Source organism: Calonectris borealis, chromosome 17 (genome assembly GCF_964195595.1).
Source record: "Calonectris borealis chromosome 17, bCalBor7.hap1.2, whole genome shotgun sequence".
In the NCBI taxonomy this organism is placed as follows: domain Eukaryota; kingdom Metazoa; phylum Chordata; class Aves; order Procellariiformes; family Procellariidae; genus Calonectris; species Calonectris borealis.
The window spans coordinates 4,080,923-4,102,437 of NC_134328.1; the positions used below are offsets into that span (position 1 = coordinate 4,080,923).

The 21,515-nt window shown below is 40.3% G+C and overlaps 1 protein-coding gene across 2 annotated transcripts in view; it reads left to right on the plus strand.

Moving 5' to 3' along the window:
- PTPRT (protein tyrosine phosphatase receptor type T) overlaps window positions 1-21,515 on the plus strand; it is a 458,488-nt gene that overhangs the window by 119,371 nt on the left and 317,602 nt on the right. For both annotated transcript variants that reach the window (XM_075166323.1, XM_075166325.1), the window contains exon 2: window positions 6,934-7,059. In XM_075166323.1, the coding sequence (XP_075022424.1) occupies window positions 6,934-7,059 (126 nt within the window). The remainder of the gene's footprint in view (window positions 1-6,933; window positions 7,060-21,515) is intronic.

Sequence of the window (21,515 nt, forward strand, 5' to 3'; positions counted from 1 at the left end):
CCTGTGGCAGATGAATTACGCCTTGACAATGAGGACTGATACTTGCAGCAGAAACCGAGTGACATACAGGAATGTGTTTGAGGCACTAGAGAAATCACTGATGTTTACTTCTAAAACCCAGAACATCTGGATACCTTGAGAGAAGCAGTTTTGTGAGCACCAGAAGTAGAGAAGCCTGGTTTTCAGCGGATTTGTGTTTCATGGTTGAGTGACTTCTCTGAATTTATGCTAGGTCTAAGCTCAGTTCTTAAACAATTGACATCAGAAAAAGATGTTATGAATGCTTTACTTTGGAGTTAATACCTTATTACACACTGGGGAATCTATTCCTCAGTTTCTCCTGGTGTAGATCCTCTGTTAACTAATGAGGCACAAAAATCGATCAAAGCTTTCCTTGCGGTTTGAGGAGTTGTAGCATCTTTCTCTCCCTTGTAGAGTCTGAGTTTAAATACACAGTGAACACGTGGTGCCCTGTGACTCAGTAAAGATAACTCTTTTCTCTTTGCCGAAACCTTTTCCTTGAAAATCTGGGGATGTAGAATAAACAGTTGAGTAAAGTAATAAAGTACTGATTGAAATTGGCCAGTTGGAACAGCAGGTTGCTAATGTGATGGCAGAAGGATGATTTTCTGACAAATGAGTTACCCAATTACCGTTGGCCCTTCTGAAACTTCCCATCCTGTGCTGTGCAGATTCCTAAGGCTATACAAAACACATTGCTTCTAGGGTGTTACGGTTGAAACTAATGACATCTCAAGTGACAAGTGTCCTCCTCCAATCCCTCCATACTTGTCCTTCTCTTTGCCATGATGTCTGTTGAGAGCTGAGCCTCTGGATAGTGCTCATTAGAAATAGGTCTGGTCTGCAGAATTTGGATCTGCTTTCTTGTTCAGCTTAGCATTTTGGGTTGCTTGTATGCCTATTTCTGATGTCTTGTGTCTTTATCTTTCTGGAAGGAGTACAAAGCACACAAAGCACTAACTACTCTTCCTGAGGGAGGAAACCCCAATATCTCTTGATTTATCCCATCTTAAACAAAGCAACTCAGCACAAGCGTTACATACACTTTTTTTTTTCTCCTCTCCCTCCCACCTCAAGAGTATGTAATAAGATTTCTCAAGGATATACTATGTGAAGTCTACAGTCTGAAAAATAAGTTATAAATGGATTTTTGTACAATCAATCGCATAATAGAAGTTATCCTAATGAGCCAAATGCATCTCTCATAACCCTTGTAAACAAGAATGTCATTGGAAGATGTGAGAATGAATCATAAGAAACAGTGGTATGTTAATTTCTGGAGTTTTATAGTTCATAAGTACTACCTCTTCATAATAGCATTTTTTTCTTCCTCTACTTGCCTCATATTTCGTGAGGCTAAGAAGGTCTAAATTGATGGACTAAATCTCAGCTCTTATGAGAGTTTCAAAAGGGATGTTCCACAGAAAAGTATTGCATGCTTTTTTAATTTCTGTGCCCCTAAGCATAAGCTAACTGCTTATGCCCCAGAAGAAAGGCCTGGAGTGGGACAAATGAGACTGATGTTCTTGCTGTCCGTACCCCTCCCCACCTTGGGAATGCTGTAAATGCTCGAGCAAATTGTGTCTGATGCTGTGCTGTTTTCTGTGTGTATTTAGAAACAGAGGATAACCGATGAGGTTTGTCACATCAGTATGTTTCTTCATCCCTTTTTAGAAGTATTTTTTTTTTAATCTGGTGAGTCCGTGAGAGTTTGACATTGGATGACTTTATAAAAGATTCTACTAATTGGATTTGTTAAAATAAACAAATCAAACACTAATTGGAACGTGCCCTGCCATTATTTTTGCTTAATGGCGTGAAGTTCTCTTTATCATATTTGTGCACTTATTTAAACACCCCCCTGGTGCACACTTCTGCAAATTCAATTATATATTCAAAGGAGGCATTCAATTTATGCAAGGCTGGTTTACATTTAATCCGGGGGCAAGTCTCAGTAACTGATGATAGGTCTGCTCAAGATTAATTAGCATCACTCAGATGAGCAGTGGCATTGTTACAAGCCTGCAGTGTAAAACAAGGGATATTTTATCCTTCCTGTGTGAGCTGTTATTTGCTTCAATATCACCCTTTTCAGGAAGGGAAAACTTCTTTCTTGCTTGGGTTTCATTTTGTGAAAAGGGGTCAACGCCACATGCGTTATCTTAACAACATCAAAGTCATCTCCATTTCCTTTTTGTTTGCCCCACTTAGCAACTGTATTTGTCACTGTTTAATTTTCAGCTAACCAGGGGAAAGACTCCGAGATCCCAGTTTGCTTCCTAAAATTCTCATTCTTCTTAACAATTTATGAAGACGTAGAACCTCATTTTGGTGAACATGTAAATGTTTCCATTTTCCTCAAACAGCTTTGTGATACTGTGGCTAAAATTATAATGTGCAAACCCGGTATCTAAAGTCCTTGAGCGATATCTTTTTCTTTAAATTCAAGGATTATTTTTCCTATGTTAACGAATAGCCCTGTTCTGCTGCCAAGCAGTTTTGTTTCAGTGACAGATGTTTTTGTATTAGGATGGATCTAACCTTTTTCTTCCCCTCTTTATGTTCCAGCATATTTAGATGTAGCTCGTATTTAGGTATCCACATAGGCAGTGTCTTTGGAAATGCTGAATATTAAGCTTATGCTGACATCAGTGAAAATAATACACTTGATAGTTTTAGCCTGTTGGCCCATTTTGGAGTTACTGTCCCTACTTAAGTGGACACTTAAAATCTATTAATAAATTTTTAGTTTAAACTAAAATATTAGTGGGGACTAATTGAATTTTCAAGGATCTTGCAGCTAAGTGCTTGTGTAGCAAAGTGGAACACTCGATCCCGTTAGGTGAGCACAAGGAGCACCTGTGCAAGAGCAATCGGACATCAAATGCACCTTTTTCCTTCGTTTCCTTGCTAGCTTGCTTTGGAGCTTATCGTCCTCAACGCACGCTTGCGTGTAAGAGCACTTTCATCTCCCGGGTCAGCAGTGTTCCGCGGGAAAGGTGTTATGCCACGCTTTTCTCAAACTTCCTCCTCATCCCAGTTTACCCTCCTTGGACAGGGACTAGAGCTTGTCGGGCGTGCTCTGTTCAGCAGGGCCCACCTGAGGACCCCTTCCTGGGGTTCCCCGGCCTGGCACGCCGGCCTCAGCGAGGCTGCCGACCCGAAAGACGGACGGAGCCCAGGTTTGTCTGGGGCGGTGGCAGAGCTGTCGCTGAGGCGGATCCCAGCGTGGCGGTGTGGTAATGGCGCTGCGGAGTGTCCCTCAGCCCGCCTGGCTCCTCTTCCAGGGGAGGGTAGGGGGAATACAGCCCGGCTCGACCCCGGGGCTGGGTTTGCAGTTAGAAGCGGCTGTTTGTGCTCCGTGTGCCGGCAGCAGCTGGGGCCGGCGGGGCGGCCCCCGTGAGGGGCGGGCCGGGGCCGGCGGGGCGGCCCCCGTGAGGGGCGGGCCGGGGCCGGAGGGGCGGCCCCCGTGAGGGGCAGGTGGGGGCCGCTGCCTCCGAGGCCACCGTGAGGGGAGGCCGGGGCCGCTGCCTCCGAGGCCCCAGCGGGAGGCAGCCGAGCCCTTCGTCGACGCTGCTGGCATCTCTGGGAAAACGTGTTTAAGAAAGGGCAAAACGCCAGGAAGGGGGGAGAGGAACTGTGTAAGAAGCCGTCCTGCAGACACCAAGGTCAGCGAAGGAGGGGGAGAGCACGGTGGGCCCTGAATTCCTGAGGTGAAGTTGCGTGGAAGTTCCACAGCTGCTTTTCTGAAGGTGGCTGCCTGTGACTGGAGCTGTAAGGTCACATCTGCCATGTTCTGCAAAAAAGATAGGACTGAGACCACCTGCGATACACTTGTTGGGCAGATATGAACACCAGCCACTGTGACTGTTAGAGTAACCCCAAAATCTGTGATATTCTGGATGTTGTGATTATTTCCTTCCACTTTCTGAAGTTTCCTTCCTGTTCCATAATAGAATGTATGCTGTAATAGTGTGAACAGAGGAGTTGCTGACTTTTTAGCTCACAAGTTAATAGGGCTCAGGGTCCCAGCTGAGTCTTTACTGTTAATTCTGCTCTCTTTTGACACACTATAGCAAGAAGCAGATGGAGACTTCCCTGCTCTTGGTACCCGAGATTCATGCAGCCAGCCTGGTTGTCTGAGCCCTGAAAACTGACTCCAGTTTTTTCTCCTTGTCCTCGTTTCCTGCAAATTCACCTCTCCAAATTCCAATTCTGTTGCTTCTAGTAAATTAATCCTTCTGGCTTATTGCCCTGTCGCTCTGCGTTTGGAGGTTTCTCTGCTAAATGTAGATGTCTTGCTGCTTCTTTTAAGGCTCTCCGTGGTTTATCCTTTCCTTTCTTACCCAGTTGTACTACAAGGTTAGCTTTGACTTTCAGACAAGGCACTTTAAAGCTTCCTCAGGTGTTGTCTCTTATCAGTGGAAACTCCTAATTTCCAGAATTTCTCACCATATCCCGTTTTCAGCTCCTTCTCCAGCTGTACTTACCTCAGCATGTATAAAATAACCCTTTTAGCTGATTATACCAAGCTACTGACAGTTACATTCCCTGTTAAATGAGGACTGCTACTCCGTATTTTGTTACTATCGCTTGTTTTGCTTCTGGGACTTTGTAGCAGCACCTGTGCAATTTTCTCTGTGTACATGAGGCCTTGTACAATTGTCTGGCTTGATCAGAGAATTTGTTTACAATCCCTTCAAAGTAACAGCTCAGAGACAGCACCGTTATTGTGTGCTGCACTGTGCTGAACAGAGGTGGTGTGGAAATGGTGTATGTCTGAAGTTGTGCTATTAAAATGAATCTATCAAAATTAGAATGCCCTGCTTAAAGACTGAGAGCAGAGTATTTGATATCGTCTCTCATACCCGCTCGCTGTGAAAAAGGTGTCTTTTAATTGCATTGCATACTCCCACACAATCCAGAACACCTTTATTTTCTCTTAGACATTTTAATGAGCATGTTGAATATTTTAAATTTGAACTTTTTCACCTAAATTAAATTTAAAAAAATAGGGAAACAGTTTAAGTGTAATCCTGCTCATTTTGACAGATGGGAAAGCGTCACAAGTACAGTAAATTTAAAGCAAGAATTATTAAAATATTGTAAAATAATGACACTTCAGAAATATTTGCAGAGACTCTGCTGAAACAGACAGGCAAGCTTGCAAAGGTCATAAAATCTGCTATAGTCAGATCTATTTATAATGAAAATATACAGTATATCAAATTGTTATTTTTTAGGACAAGCTTGATCTTTAAACTTTTCTTTAGCAACAGACTATTTTGGGGTGTCAGGTACTCTATCCAACAAATCTTTCTAGTATATACTTAAATAGAAACAATATGTGAAGTTTTGTAGAACAGCTTAGAAAACCAGTTGCAGCTGGAGTACACATAAAGTCCTTTAACAGAATAAGGATTTAATAAATATTAATGACATGGTGTGTATTTGTGTTTGTCATTTATGAGGAGTTTCATAGGAGCTAAGACCAGTTTGGGCTTTCTTGGGGGCTAGAGAATAGAAAATCTAGGTGAAAACTAAGGAAGGCCTCAATGTCCCCAGTGTTGGGTAATTCTTATTGCGAAGGAACCACAGATCACTCACGTACCAGCTATTTATTGTGAATGTGTAGGCAATGCAGCCTGTGGGAAGGAGTAAAGAGTCAGGAACGTCTCTGTGCATGTAACTCTCCGATTAGTGTCAAGAGCAATTGGCAGTTTGGCTGGCAGAACAAGTTAGTGTTGCCCTGAGCATTGCTCAGTCCTTGCAGCTCTGAAGTGTTAGATGTGTCCAGTTGACTTTGGAGAACTAGTATCTGCAGAGAAAAATCATCCTTGCTTCCCTAAGAGAGAAAACCAAAGCAGTGCAGAGACACTGTTGGCATGATTAAGGTCTAAACTGAAGGACCCAGGCTGCCTGATCTGATGGATCCAGTGCTGAAATATGTTTGGCAGACTATGTTGGGTGGACGTAAAGAGGAATGTGCTGGAGGTAATGTAAGGGACACCAGCGTAGGAATATCCTACCAGGGAATAAACTACCTTGATTTGTCTGTGGGACACAAGTTTTGAAGATTGGTGTTGGAATACAAAATTTCATTCCACTGTTCATGGGTTTCCCTTAATTCACCAAGTGTTCAGGCAGCTGCCAGGTTATTTATGACAGTTAACTACTTCCAAGTATTTCAGGAATTGCAGTAGGAAAGATCACTTAGTCAACAGTCTGGAAGGTGTGAATGCTAGCTGCCATCCACTTCTTGTTATTCTCTTGTTGTCAAGAAACTAGAGGGTTGCACTCGCAAGTATTGGCTCTAAAGACCTTGAGGAATAGTCATGTGCCACACAGAGCTTCATGTTGTTAGGCATAAGAGATGGTTAAAGGGAAGGTTGCACTTTCCGTAGGTGTAACCCAACCTTGTGTAATTCAAGGCTTAAAAGCAAAAAGAAGTGAGGATTCACTGTAGGAATAGTGATGCTGTGCTTGTTTACCATTTGCGTTCCTTCTTCCTCTTTTTTTTTTTTTTTTTTTTTTGAATATCTGACTTGGATGTTTATGTAATTAAGTATCAGTTACTGGGACCCAAACGCAAATATTCCTGTATGTGTGCATCATGTGCGACTGTCCTTGAAAATGTAAAGACAATAGGTTGAAATAAAGGGAACTGATCTAAGAAACAGTGGCACGGAGGGAAGAATACAAAGGCTTCCAATTACTAGAAAGTGTGAAAAGTACAAAAATATTTTCTGGATACCTTCCCTGCTGCCTGAAATCTAATATGCAGGAAATTAATTCTATTTTTCCTTTTTTTTTTCCTGTGTAAACTTGGGTACAAAATATTTAAGTAAATGACCTACCATAAAGAGATATAAATAATTAATACAGGAATGCATTCATTTTTCTTGTTTTTAGGTGGTTGTTCATTTGATGAGCACTACAGTAATTGTGGTTATAGTGTGGCCTTGGGAACCAATGGATTTACCTGGGAGCAGATCAATACCTGGGAAAAGCCAACAATGGATCCTGCTGTCCCAACTGGTAAGTAAGAAGCCTCAGCAACAGCGGGGAGATACTATTCTTTGAGAGAATTGGCTGTTAGCTCTATATCGGTGTGTACTGGGTCTGGGTACCCCCAACAATGGGGTACGATTTTATTCAGTGATAAAAAGATGACTTTTGTGTTCAAAATAATCTGAAAACAGAATTCATAAACGTGAGATGGCTTTTTACAACATTTGCCATTTGATATCCTTGCTGAATCGTTTTACATTCCTTATTCCTATTTTATTCCTGCATCTAACAGAGAGGAAATGTTTCAGATGTAATATTCTAAGGTTTGGCCAGCTTTTTGCATGTTTTGGGATCAGAGAGTTGTCTTATCTGGGGAGATAGATGTTTGAGAGGCCAGAAAAAGTAAAGCTTTGTAATGTCTGGGAATATTGGATCTTCCAGTTACCATTTAGCTCTTAACTGACTGCTTTAAATTCTAATTCTGAGAAAGACAAGAAAATTCCTAAAGAATTAACTGCTGTAGCTAGTGCTTGATTAGGCTGGGATTTTAGACAGGGAAATTTTCATATGCAAGAAAAACATTTCCAACAGAGAGAGTTAGCAGAATATCTAATTTGCTAACATATATTGAGAACATCCAATAGCGTAGTCTTCCACATGATACTTGGAATATTCTCTGAAGAGCTCACAGTAATGGTAATTTCCAATAGTTTTATTTCTCATTGGAAGTTACCATTATGTTGTATATGGGTGTATATGGGAATAAGTTCTCTAGCCTTAATAAAAGTGCTATGGAATGCTTTGTTCACATTGAAAAAGAACTTGTTTTAAGAAAGCACACCAGAATTTTCTAAAAATTATAGTTTGTCTGTGTTCCTTGCCACCTAAAATAGCAGCGCAAGCCCCTTTAATGGACACAATGGCAAGCAGACATGACCAGCCAGTTACGATTTGATTTCAGTCCTAAGAAAGAAGTATTTGTTCTGGTTAGCGCATTGCACTCTGAGAAGCATGAGCTACATGGCAGAACCGGAATATAATGTTGTTCAAGAGGTATTCTTATGCCTATAATTATTGGGGTAAGAGACTTGTAATTGCTGGTTGCCTGTTAAGGATACCATGTAGAGCTGATACAACAATAGCTCCCTGCTGCAGCCGTTGATAGACAGCCCAGTCTTCATCCCTGTATGCTTGTTGTCAGTAGAAAACAAGTGCCCAAGATCCCAGCTTAGCTGTGGTTTCTTCATCACCAAAGGTTGGTTAAGCGGTGGGGTATTTTATTATGTTATTATTGGAAATTGTTCGGAATAGGATCTTTCAAAGTGTGTAACACCTTGTGCCACTTGATTTGGCTGTGGCATCGCCAAAGAAGTTAATTGTGAAAGTCTGGTCTTGTCTGTTAGAATGTATTTCATCATTCTGGATGTTGCTGCTTTTTTAATGATGGTAATTTTATTTCTATGGTTCCTCACCTTCTACCCTGTTGTGTCCTATTCCCTGTCCCTGGTAAAGACCTAGCTAGAGAGACATGACGGATCTTTGAATTAACTGATCCCAGAGTGATCTGAAGGAATAGGAACAGACACAGTTTTGATGTAATTTGGAAGGCAAGGAATAAACGGGAGGGCTTACGTGGCTTGGACTGGATGACTTCAATACTTTGTTAATTCTAAATGTTAAGGTAAACCTATCTTCTAGGCCTCCTTATGAAGGTGCATTGTCATCTGAGGTACCATGGAGAAATCCATAGATTCCAGTCTGGAATGGCATGGTAAAAAAAAAAATAACCAAAAACATAAAACCAGCTCCAAAGTGCTGCAATGTAATTTTGAACAAGGCTTTCAGAATTATTTCTTCTAAAACTAAATAAATAGAGGTGTGTGTTTTCCCCCTTAGTACATCATTCCATGATATCTAGTAGCACTAATAAATATATAAAGATGTTAGAGCAGCTGCAAATTTGATAAAGGTTAGACATCGAATCAGAAACGCAGAAAGCTTTATTGTAGAAAGATGCAAAGGTAAAGTAGCCATCAACTTGGAATGTGCTGATAAAGGAATATTATCTAAAGAGATTTTAAGGAGCATAAGGGGGAATGAGTCACGTTACTAATTGATGTCTTAGGACTATTCACACAGAACAAAAGGTGAAATCAGTAGGTAGAAAAAGGAGATCGACCACAGCAAATGTGTACAGAAGGCTCTAGTAACAAAAACATGTTTTCAAGAGCTGTCCAAATCATGCTAACCTTGAAGTAAATTGTAGTGGTCAATTAGACTGCCCGAAGCTAGCAGAGATGTTCAGAGCTATTATTGAGAGTCTATATTGCTGGATAGAATCGTGATGCGTTGTTGTTTGTATTGGTTACTCATTGAAAATCTGTTTTGTGAGAATAAAAGATGTTTACTTAAAATTCATCTAGTGGCAAAGCCGGGTGAATAAACTGATGAACAGCACGTTCCACTCCTACAAGCAGGGACATCTTTAAAACCACAGTACTAGAACATTTGGTGATTGACTTTCCATTCCATTTAATTTCTCCACAGCAGCTGAAAGCAGCAGGGTGTAAATCCACTGAGCTGCGGGGTGTACGAGGTGGTAACAAAGAGGTGTTTGTGGAACACCATCTTCTGGTGGCCAGCCGTAGCCAGGAAAGCTCCTTAGCACGAAGAGCAGCGACAGGAGTGCCAGAATGCATAGCATTCTGAGAACGCAAGCAGTAATGTAGATTTTTCTTAATCAGGATGGTATTTTAGACACTACCTTATTTTTGTAGCTGGAAATAGGTTAAAATACTACATTGTGGAAATGTAAAAACAAAAAGTGAGCAGGCATTAGATTGGTTTAATGATGCTAAGTCTGCAGCGCAACATGCTGGGAGACGTTGGCAAAAAGCATGGCCTGCCCCCACCCTGGTCAGCCAGCCTACATTAACATTATCGTCAGAGCGATTTTCTTCTGTAAAATGTATCGGCTTTCATAAGTACCAGCAGGTCCCTTTGAATTCAACCAAGCCACAGAATTCTGTCCTCCTAAATACTAATGATAACATCTAGCACTTTTTACGGTACTTTTCATCGTTAGATCTCAGAGTGCTCTTCAAAGGAGGTCAGTACCACGAATGAGAGCCTGAGTCTATAGTGCTGTGTAATTCTCTGCTGACACACTGCTGCAAAGGTCTCTGCCCAGGGACGACTTTCTATTCTTTATTTTTTGAATTAAAATGTCAAAAAAAGAGGGCAATTAAACTGCTCCATTAGCAATGTAGAAGTTTGTAGGCGATTTGTTTTACTCTATTGCTAGCAAATAAATAAATAAATAGAATTCATTTTCCATGAATTCTATGATTAATTGCTTAGGGCTGGAAACAGTGTTAATTGGGGGATTAAGAACCAGATGTTTGTTGTTCTGAATAAATGTTTCAAAAACGTGAAAGAAATGGATTGTAGGTATCCAGTCCTCAGACTTTGGTGGGACTCTCATTCCACCTCCTTGCATAATAGCAGGAGCGATTATAATAAAATATTCTTTAACAGATGGGTGTTTACTTAAGCCTGAATACCCTCAGTGATGAGTATTCTACAGCCTTTGGGCTGCTTGTTCCACTCTTTGAGTTATAAAGGTTCTCAGTCCTTCATTTTCCTTTTTATGGCTTCGTCTCATTATTTTTTGTTCCGTCTTTGACTAGGGAGAATAATCGGTTGTTGCTTTCTTTTATATAGTCACATGCAGTTAAGTCTTTGTTTTGCAGGACTAAAAATGACCCAGTCCTTTTAACCTTTCTTAATTCGGGGTCTCATTTCCTTCTGTCTACCCTATGCCTTCGATCATTGCTTTCTTATCTTTTTTGGGTATTTTCCTAAAGCTGTGTTACCAAGCAGGACTTCAATACTCTGTATGACAGTGCTGGCGGGGCACAAGACTTTAATTCTGTTATAAAAGTTCAAAGTACAGCAAGTAGATTTCTCCTGCTCCTCTTTGTTTCCATCTTGCAGTTTTCGTTCCCCCTTTTCTGTAAATATTCAGTCTTTATGTGCTGGTATTTGATAATGTGAGATGGACATGGCCCTTTAGTTTGTGTTGAATCACAGAAGATATTTCCTTGGTGGTAAAGTAGAGCCTGAGCTTTTCTGTATTTTTGGGGCAGATACTTAGTACAACAAGGAAATGTGTTGTGTTTAAACTAGCCAGACAAAAGTACTGGCCTTATTTTTCATGTTGCAACATTGCAGTATTCCAAGGACCTTGGACCTACCTGCTCTTGCAGCAGTTGCAAGAATAATTTTAATAATGAAAGTATTTAGCATTTGCATGTTCAAAGTATTTTACCATCATTTGCTAATTAACTCCAATGGAGACTTAACCAGGGCTGACTAGACTGCAGTAATTACTTCAATTGTATTAAAAACAATTCTGCTCTGAAAACAAAGCCATTGTGCCATGTGACTTTCTACAGCAGCATTCCTTGGTGTTAGATTTACTGTTAATCTCAAGTTTGCTTTTGTGAAGTTACCCTGGTCCAGGTTAGCAGATAAGCAATCAGCACACAGGGGCTGAAGATCTGGCCCCATCTGCCTGACTGCTCGCTTCCCTTCATGTATATAAATTGGCGCTTAGTGTAAGTGCTACTTTACTTTGCGTATATGTGTGTGTGTGTATATACATAGATATGTATCTATATGCGTGCTCCATATCACTGCTGTTTCTTGCTGAATTGCTTTTTAAGTAGACATCCTGTTTGTCTAGGAAACAGAAGTTTAGATATTATGTATTTAGGGATAAGCAAAATGTTTGGAACAAATTATAGTATTTAGATATATAGAGAGAATTAGAGTTACAACACTTGTATGTTACTTAACAAGTGCAAATTGCCTCATTTGGCTTGCTTATTCCACAGAGTCCACAAATTTTCTGCAAAGAGAAATGGAACCTGTTACTGACTAAAGGTGTTTTTGTGGTAGAAATACATGCATTTTAATCTGTCTAACTCATGATTTGGAAGATGCAAAACAGTTGTGGAAGATGCAAAACAGTTGTGGAAAATGCCACTGAGATACAGTTTTATGGATTTTGTGTGTGTATTTCTGTAAAGCTCGTCAAGAATGTACCAGTGGCTCAGAAGTGCACACATAGTGTTTTTATGGTTCCTCTATTTACAATTGAGCTAAAGGATTCGAACTGTTTTATGGTCCTTCAGAAGACTATGGCAGGTTAGTACCGAATGGCTGCTGACTACGCCATTAGTGTTTATGGCAGTTGCAGCACTGACAGGTCTGGTTCCCCCTTCAGACATGTAGTCAGCATTTGCTCTGTAATCTTCCCTCATGAACTTGGAACAGGAGTCTGTGCTGGATCTTCTTAATGGTGGACATTTTGAGATAATAGTTGGCAAGGTTAAGGCACAAATGGGTCCTGAGTGCTTTCTTATGTGAGTTTGCATTGCGTGGCCCAATGAAGTGAACGCAGCTCGAGAGTTGTTTAGCGTGTGCAACTCATCGCTTCCCTTGAATGCATTGTACCACCTCACTGAGAATTTGTAGCAGGATTTCTTTCTTTTCTCTTGCAGCAGAGAATAAGGGATGGGGACTCTTCCCACATCTAATTGGGTGTGTTCTTTTGTTCCAGTAACTGGAGGGCTCTCTGAGCTTCTCAGATGAAAGAACAGAAGGGTTATCATCATTAGTGTTGCCTCGTGAACTACTCATTTAGCGAGCAAGTATCATAGACATGATGTATATATGAATACCAGATGGCTGAATTCTACTTGGACTCCACTGAACTGAGTGAAGTTTTATGTTAGTCTAATAGGCCAAATGCTTTCCTATGTCACCTTCCTCTTTTTGTTGAGTGGCACCATGGAGTTACAGCGTGAATGAATAATTATGAAACAGCTTTCCTTGAGGAAGGTGATAAGTGTCCATCTATGCCCACATTGAAGATGGACAGGATCCTTTAATTTCGTTCAGGAGATTACTGATGTGAAGTTATCACCTCTACAAAGAACAGAGAACCTCTGTCAGACATTTGTCTTTTTTTCCTCAGGCTAGAATGAATGCCAACAGGAGTTAGACTCAACATTTGTAAATTTGAAAGGTGATGCAATAAAATTAACATTTTCCTGTCTCTGAGTGTATTAATTCTTGGTTACAAAAAATACACAAACAAACTTGTTAAAGGAATAAATTAAAATTCAACTGTGTATATGATGAATCATGATCCAATTTTGTCTGAGAGGGAGAAGGAAATTTGGTTCAGCTGAGTGCATATCATTTTTCTCCAAAAAATATTTTTTGCAGGGGAAATTACCAAGAATGAGTCAAATATGTGCTTCCCCACTCTTTCACTTCCATACAAGTAAATACATTAGTCTGGAGACAGGTAATGAACTCAAAGTAATTTCTCAGCATTTAAGGTCTAAGCAGAAGGGGATCTCTGGAAGCTTTCCCCAGTGCATTTCTATTTTGCTGTTTACTACACAGCTTCATGTCTGTGTTTTGGGGTTCTTTTTTATAGTTGTAGTTATAAATAGTTCTTCTCAATTTTTCAGAATTTCGTCCCTATTTTGCACAAACCTGACTTTTTGGGGTTAATTGCTTAGATTCCTGGATTTATTTTAGTGGGTGTGCATAAGAATGTTCAGACTATCGGGAAAGCATACTATTTTGGCCTCTTTATGAATGCAGTTTTGGCAGGGATGTAACCTTGCAAGCAACTAGAGGGAACTTTTTTTGCACCGTGGCCTTTAATTGTTCTATCTTATCTGTCCAGTAAGGACCCCAAAAGCCATTACTATAATTGACTCTGTAATGGCTGCTCAAAGCCCAGAATTAGGATTTAGCTGTCCCTCAGAGGAATGTATTGTCACCCATAGTTTTTGACTATCTCATATCTGGTCAGTAACTAAATCCTACCTGCATTAGTATACAATTTTCCTTCTTCAGGCAGGGAAAGCCAGCAATGAAGACCATAAACAATTGCTTCTTTTGCACAGAACTGATTTCAGAAAGGTAACAGCTTAAAGCAATTAGTCTTACGAGTGATTCTTACCAAATATTTGATTTTTGTCTTGTGTTCCTGTGTTCTAACATCTTTCTTTTGCAATTAGGCGTATTAGTTTTGGATGGAATAGAAATAGTGAGGGACCATTTGACCTAAGTACACATGAAATTGCAGACCTGTAAATTAAGAATATCACACGTAAAATCTAAGTTAGCTAGCTATTCCATGATGTAAGATGCAAGAGGAGTTGATTTAATTAAGAACATTTACCCCTCTAGAGGCCTTCTGCTGAAGGGAAATTACATCTCAGTTTTTAATACTTTGTCATTCATATTGTAAATGTGAGATAGAATTTCTCCTTATGTGCTACTGAGAGAGGTTAGCAGCAGTGTACTTCCACTTAGATGTAGATGGTACTTTGGTACTGAAATCAAGTTTAGCAAGGATGTATAGCCTTCTCTGAACATGCATGGTATAAAGAAATGTCATCAAAGGAATCCAAAAGAATGACTTCTAGAAAGGCCTTTTAGCGACCCTGAAGGGATTGCTGTCTGTAGAGAATACATGTAGTTACTGCACCTTGATGTGTTAAATGGTACATTTGAACTGTTGTCAGTCTATTTCTGATCCTTTTCTGTGAAAGCTGTCAGAAACAGAGCTGTTTGTGAATGTCAGGACCTTTCCATTATCACCATTAGTGAGACCATGACACTTTTAAAGCACTGCCTTAACATCATTCAGCGTCACACTAGGAGGAAGGACAAGAACGCCATTGTTGTACGTGTCTTTCCTCCACGGTTTCAGTACTGAAGCATATTAATTTTTCTCAGCACCTGTTGGCTCTAGCAGGAACTGATGCCTTTCAGCATCTTAGCACACAGTCTGTGGTTTTCGTAATCTATTATTTTGATCTCTGTTAGGACATGCTGTCCGGATGCCAACTGTGTTAAAACTGTTTTTTGTTTGAGAGCCAAGTTAGGGAATTGTATAGCCACACCAGTGGAAAAACAATTCTCAATAAAAACTTCAAAAGCTTCAGGAGTTGGGGGATAGAAGGAAGAGAGGTTTCTTCCAGATAGATGAAATCTAGTTTAAATTCTGTTGAAATAAATATGGTCGTATAGAAATAAAGCTAGAATACAAAACAAGCTTTGACTAAGATCTTTTGTTTTAAATACTTACTTCTATGAAAATTCTTACTATAGTAAGGGTCAGATTGATAATTTAATACCCCTTCACTCATATTAGAAAATTCAGAGCAAGAAGAGAAACATGCTCAAGGAAGAACAGGAGTAAACAAGGTGCATAGTTAGAGTGAGGGATGGGGAAGGTCTTTCTGGCGAAGATGGGATACTAAAAATGATAAATGTGAAGCTAGTGGATGTTAAGGAATAGAAGAAAAGCAGTAACTAAAGTAGGAACAAATGTTTCGGAAGGAATAGGTAGATTCTAGTGATATTAAAGGAATTGACAGGATTAGGGAATATTGCAGGTCTAGCGAGAGCTTAAGGCATTTGTCACAGAACCTCCTCTCCATTGGGTAGAATCATAGAATGGTTTGGGTTGAAAGTGACCTTAAGAAAGGGACCTTAAAGATCATCTAGTTCCAATCCCCCTGCCATGGGCAGGGACACCTTTCACTAGATCAGGTTGCTCAAACCCCCATCCAACCTGGCTTTGAACACTTCCAGGGATGGGGCATCCACAACTTCTCTGGGCAACCTGTTCCAGTGCCTTACCACCCTCATAGTGAACAATTCTTTTCTTGTATCTTATCTAAATCTACTCTCTTTTAGTGTAAAGCCATTACCCCTTGTCCTGTTGCTACATGACCTTGTAAAAGGTCCCTCTCCAGCCTTCTTGCAGGTACCCTTCAGGTACTGGAAGGCTGCTGTAAGGGCTTCCCGGAGCCTTCTCTTCTCCAGGCTGAACAACCCCAACTCTCTCAGCCTTTCTTTATAGGAGAGGTGCTCCAGCCCTCTGATCATCTTTGTGGCCCTCCTCTGGACTCGCTCCAACAGGTCCATGTCCTTCTTATGTTAGCGGCCCCAGAGCTGGATGCACTACTCCAGGTAGGGTCTCGCAAGAGCGGAGTAGAGGGGGAGAGTCGCCTCCCTTGACCTGCTGGTCACGCTTCTTGTGATGCAGCCCAGGATATGGTTGGCTTTCTGGGCTGCGGGTGCATGTTGCCAGGTCATGTTGAGCTTCTCATCAACCAACACCCCCAAGTCCTTCTCCTCAGGGCTGCTCTGAATCCATACTCTGCCCAGCCTGTGCTTGGGATTGCCCTGTGCAGGATTGTATGTCTTATTTATCCTGGAAGGTTGGTTAGCAAGCTAGAGATGGAAAAATCTAACAGGAAAGAAGTTCCAAGAGAAGAATGATGTGAGAAATCTGCATGGGGCAGAGGGCCAAAGTCAAGACAGACCAGATTTGCAAAGAGGAAGGAGAAGATTATGAGTGAACAGACTAATGCCATCAGATAAGGATTTACAAAAGGAAATACTGAGGAAGTTGTAGGCAAAACTACTGCTCAGAATTGATCCAAGAAAGCAACTGAGGCATTAAATAGGCATTCAAAGTAGAGGCTGAGCAGAATACAGGAAAGGCAAAAAGTGTAGTTAAGGTGGTTGCTCAGTCCCTCATGTGTTTTAATAGCAGAGCCTTGCTAAGTCTGTCTGTATGAATTTTCAGCTTTTTGCAGTTGCTTAACATAGAGTCAGCAGAATTCTCCTGAAGCCGCTTAAATTCGGTGGAAACTCTGTATAATCTCTTACAGAGACTGTATACTGCAGTGGATTGTCTGGCTAATGCACTACTATTTTTCCCATTTGTCTTGTTTTTCCCAGTGAACTCTCATCTTTCTCCTTTCTTTTTTCTTTTTTTATTTCTATCACAAAACCATCACACCACTTAACAGGCTCTCAGCATCTGAGTACAAAGCTATTGTACAGTATCTAAGATTCCAGTATTATGAATTATTTAACTAATGCTGTTTCTTTACCATAGGCCTGATTCAGTGTATAGTGAAATAATTGGAAGTCTTTCCACCAGCTTCAAAATAAACAGGATGGGGATTCATAATGAGCAGTATACATGGTCTAGATTTTCAAATACTTCACTATTTAGTTAGAAGGGTACAGATTGTTTGGATGGAATGGTAATAACAACCTCTGTTCCACTGAGAACTGTTGCTATTGGGAATTTGTGGGGGAAAAAAAGTTCATTTTTTATGCTTAGGAGGTATTAGTATTTGCTATTCCCAGTATTAGATATTTAGTGCATGTAATTTTGGCACATGAGAAATACTGGCTTTAAATAAGTCTATTTTCTGAAAGTCATTTATACGTGTACAAAAGGAAGTTGATAGCAACAATATTCAGATATTCTCATGGGGAAAAATAATGTATGCATCTCCTGTATAGGCAATCCAACCTTCTCCATATCATTCACCTCTTTTAGAAGGGAGTGGAAACTGTTGTGGTTGTATTCCTTTGAGATGAAAGTTGTAATATTACAAATTATCACTTGTTTTCAGAATTGACTAGAAAAATAAATGCAATTATGTTTATGAATGTTGAAAATTAAGCAAAATAAAGCAATTGTATATGTTTGAGGATCTTTTCAAATGAAAAGCTGTATTCACTGAATTCTCATCGGCTCTTTTTCTCACTGTCATGTTTCATGATGTGAACTCTCAATTGAATGAACAGCTGCAGTAAAAATGGTACCAGCCAAGTCACAGGGAATTCAGAGAATATTGAGACATTTCAGGCTGTAACACAAGCCCTTTTGGGCCCTCATTTACCTTGGGAAATGCTTGGCTTTTTATTAGTATAATGTCTGTAAATACAGAGAGGTGTCAAGCCCTTATTTGCAGAATTCGCACTTGGTACTTTGGGGTAGGCCTCGTACAAACAGAACAAAGACTCTTCACTGTCGCTATAGAGAGGGTTTATATTTCTAATTGTGGAAACGGTTTTTTCTTCTGGTCTTCTACTTTGGATTTACTTACAGTGCAAGCACGAGGGTAATATGAAGGAAATGTCGGTGTTGATCAGAAGGATATTCTAAGGAAAGCAGAGTAGGAAACCTACAACACAGCTCAGGTGTCTGAGAGCCTCCTTGGTTTATCTAATTCTTCTAAAACAAGACTATACTTAACACTAAAGATCTGACTACATCCCTTTGATCTCTGAAAATACCAACTGTTGCCTTGTATGGATGTGGACTGAGTCAGGCTGTAATCTCAATGGATGTTTTATCCGATCTTCCTGCTATGTCTCTGGCGCACACAGCAGCATAAGCCATGTGGAAGCATGCTGAAAGAACAGACTTGGAGGCAGTAAGTGGCCTGCCCTCTTTAAAACCATGGAAGAGCAGAGCTGTTTCTCTGATTAATTTTGAGATGCTTTAGAACAAATGTTCTATGTACTGAAAGTTTATGCAGTGCTTCCATTTTTTTATTTACTTTTATACCACAGATCTTTAACGCCCAAGTTAGTAACTCTTTAAGCAGTGTGTTTAACATTTTCATAGGATAACTGTTAGTGACACCTTCTCAGAAGTCAGTCTGCCCCATAAACTCAGGCATAGCTATTTGCCATTCAGATACCACATGAAAATGTAAATGCTTCAAAAGTTCCATTTCACTCCATCCCTCTTTTGTTTTCCATGTGTATGAGACTTTTTGTATTTCTTTTTTCCCCCAGTACCATCTTCATCTTTTAATCTGCTCCAGGTATGATAGTGAAAAATCAAGCTGTGAAGAATCTTGGCAATAAAAAACAAATCACCTTCTCCCTCACCCCCAGCCTAACTAGGATATAGTCAAGGTATTTAAAAAAAAAAAGGGGGGGAGAAGAAAAGAGCTCTAAGCTAAATTAACTTCTTGCTGAAGTTGATGCAGTCTAGGATGACTGCATGAAGATGTACCATGTACCATAGATATTGCTGCGCATTCTCATGGCCAGTTTTACTACTCCATCTGTCCATAGCAGACAAATGTCTTTCCCCCTTTCAGTTTTATGGGTTTAAGTTGTTTAGCAGCATAGTTATGGGAATATTCAAAGGAGGAATCATAACCAGAAAAAAGTGTTTTAGCTTAGTTCTCATTAGCTGTTCATCTAGAACAGATTGCATAGGATGGTCTTCTGGAGTGTTTCTAATTGCTGCAGCATGGTAATTTAATGGGGACACAATTTTATAAGCTTGTTTAAGTGCATCTGTGCCAACTGACCTCGCAGCTTGGTGTGCAGTGATTCAGCTCTAGAAATGAGAGTTTAAATATAGGATCTCATTTGTATGGCCCCCTTTGATCTTCACTCACTGTTATGTATTTGTTTGATTTTTATATGGCATCTGGCATCTCTGTGATGCCTGAACAAAAACTCTTCACCCTCCATCCCATTTGCCATCCATAAATGTTTGTTGTTATTCAGTCTACCTTTCAAGTCCAAACAATCCCGTTCCCTACATTTTAACTTTTTTTCCTTATGTTCTGAGCTTTTTTCCCTCATATAACATTCATTTCCTTATCTTATGTTGTCTAGAAACTAAGTTTTCCTCTTTTACTCTAAAGTGTTCTTACATAGCAACAAACCAAGAGGCTTTCAAAGCTCTCTACTCTTGCAGCTCTTACGACACCATTTCCAAGTGTCTTTTCTCAAGACCTTGCATCCTTTGTTCCTTTCTCCTTTGACCTCATCCCTCAGGATTCTCTGTCACTCACAGCCTCAAGTCCAGTGAGACACAAATCTGTAAAAGTGTTTCCTTCAGGTTGCCAGGAAAACAGGACACGCACGCTCTGTTGCAACTCCACTGAATTGGTACAGAAAGCATTCCTCAGCCTGTAGCCTTTAAGTGAGAAACAGGATTTCAAAAGTTAATTTGCTTGTTTTCATAGCATGATCTTAATTCTATAAGGGAGAGAAGATGATCTAATCTAATTTAATTTTGCTCTTTGAGAAGAAGGGAGATCACTTGGCCAGCTGCTGCTCTGAGCAAACATGGAGTGTGCAGGCTCCAAGATAAGCTTTGAACTTTATCAAGTCTCTTGGCAGTATATGCTAATGTGTGCTGTTGGGAGATTTCTGGAACTTTTGCCTCTGATTGTATTAATTAGTGTGCTGCTCCAAATGAGCTGTAACTCACTGTAAAATAAGTAAGAGCTGTTACACAGGGCTTTTTCTGTCCCTGATGCTTTAGTGTTTGGGCAGGGTGGACTGTGAGGATGCATATTTGGCCTGATTTGTGAAATCAGAGTACTGCTGTTTATTTTGATTTCTTTTTAAAACTTTAAGCATAATCTCTTCTCTTCAAGCTGTTCATTTGTTAGAAGAGGAAAAAGCGTGTGCTCCGATCCTGTGTTTGAAGAGGAAACCTTTTTCTCCCCAAATATTTGAACTTCTAACAGTAGGTTAGTAAGGTAAGGAAGCACCTCAGAGCTTCAGCAGTCATACTAAATTTCTCTCTAGATAGTGACAAACTGCCTCAAAAACCAAATCCACTATAATTTAGGGCCTCAGGGCTCTTATACTAATCTGCCCCTGAGGTGGATTTGTTGTATTCTTAAACCTGCAGTTTGCAGGTGGAGTAAGTTTGCCAGTACGTTAAGATACGGTTCCATGTCTATCACTTTTACAGCAGTCTGCCACCTTTCTCCTGCAGGCAGTGCCTCAGACCCTCCAAACCTTCCGTTAACTGGAGTTTGCCATTTCTGCTTCCATCCCTGCTGTGCATCCCCCGTGTATGATCTGGCTTCCCATGAAATCTATAGAGATGTACTACAAGGTGCATAGTGTTGGCAGACATGTGTTTTAGCCATGTACAATACTTTGAGTCATACATATTTTGGAAAAAAATTGGAGCTTTGTTGTGATTACTATCTTAGCTCATCTTGCTGATGAGCTCATCGAGCTAAGCTAGCATCTGTGGAATAAGCTGTCTGCCCTGTCTCTTTACATATCTTCTATGCAGTAGTGGTCCAGGCTGCTTGACAGAGACATGCCTGTCTTCAGAAAAATACAACTAACCAGGGGTTAAGTTACAGGAATTCTGTCCTATATTCTTAGATGTACAGCAGAAGTCTATGACTGTTCCAGAGAAGAGTCAGTGTTACAGTACTTGAGAGACTTCACTGCTGCCCTGTACTGAGTAAGACACGGGGTGAGAACCGATAACCTATGAGATAATACAGAGTAGGGGTCGTAGTGTACAGTACGTTAAAACTGCTTACCCAGGTTGGGAGGTTATGAATGTATGAAGTTGGTAACTTTAGTCTGTCTCTCATTCCCTGCATTCCAGACTTTCTTCTGTCTTCACATCCATTTTTGCATATTTGCAGTCTGCTAGGACAAAAAGCTTAACTTCTTTTTCATTATATCATCTTAAAGATATTATAATTTCATAGATGTGGTTGAAATCAAATAACTGACTTTCTTATCACCTGTTGTGAGATCCTGGCAAACACAGGTCCAGACTA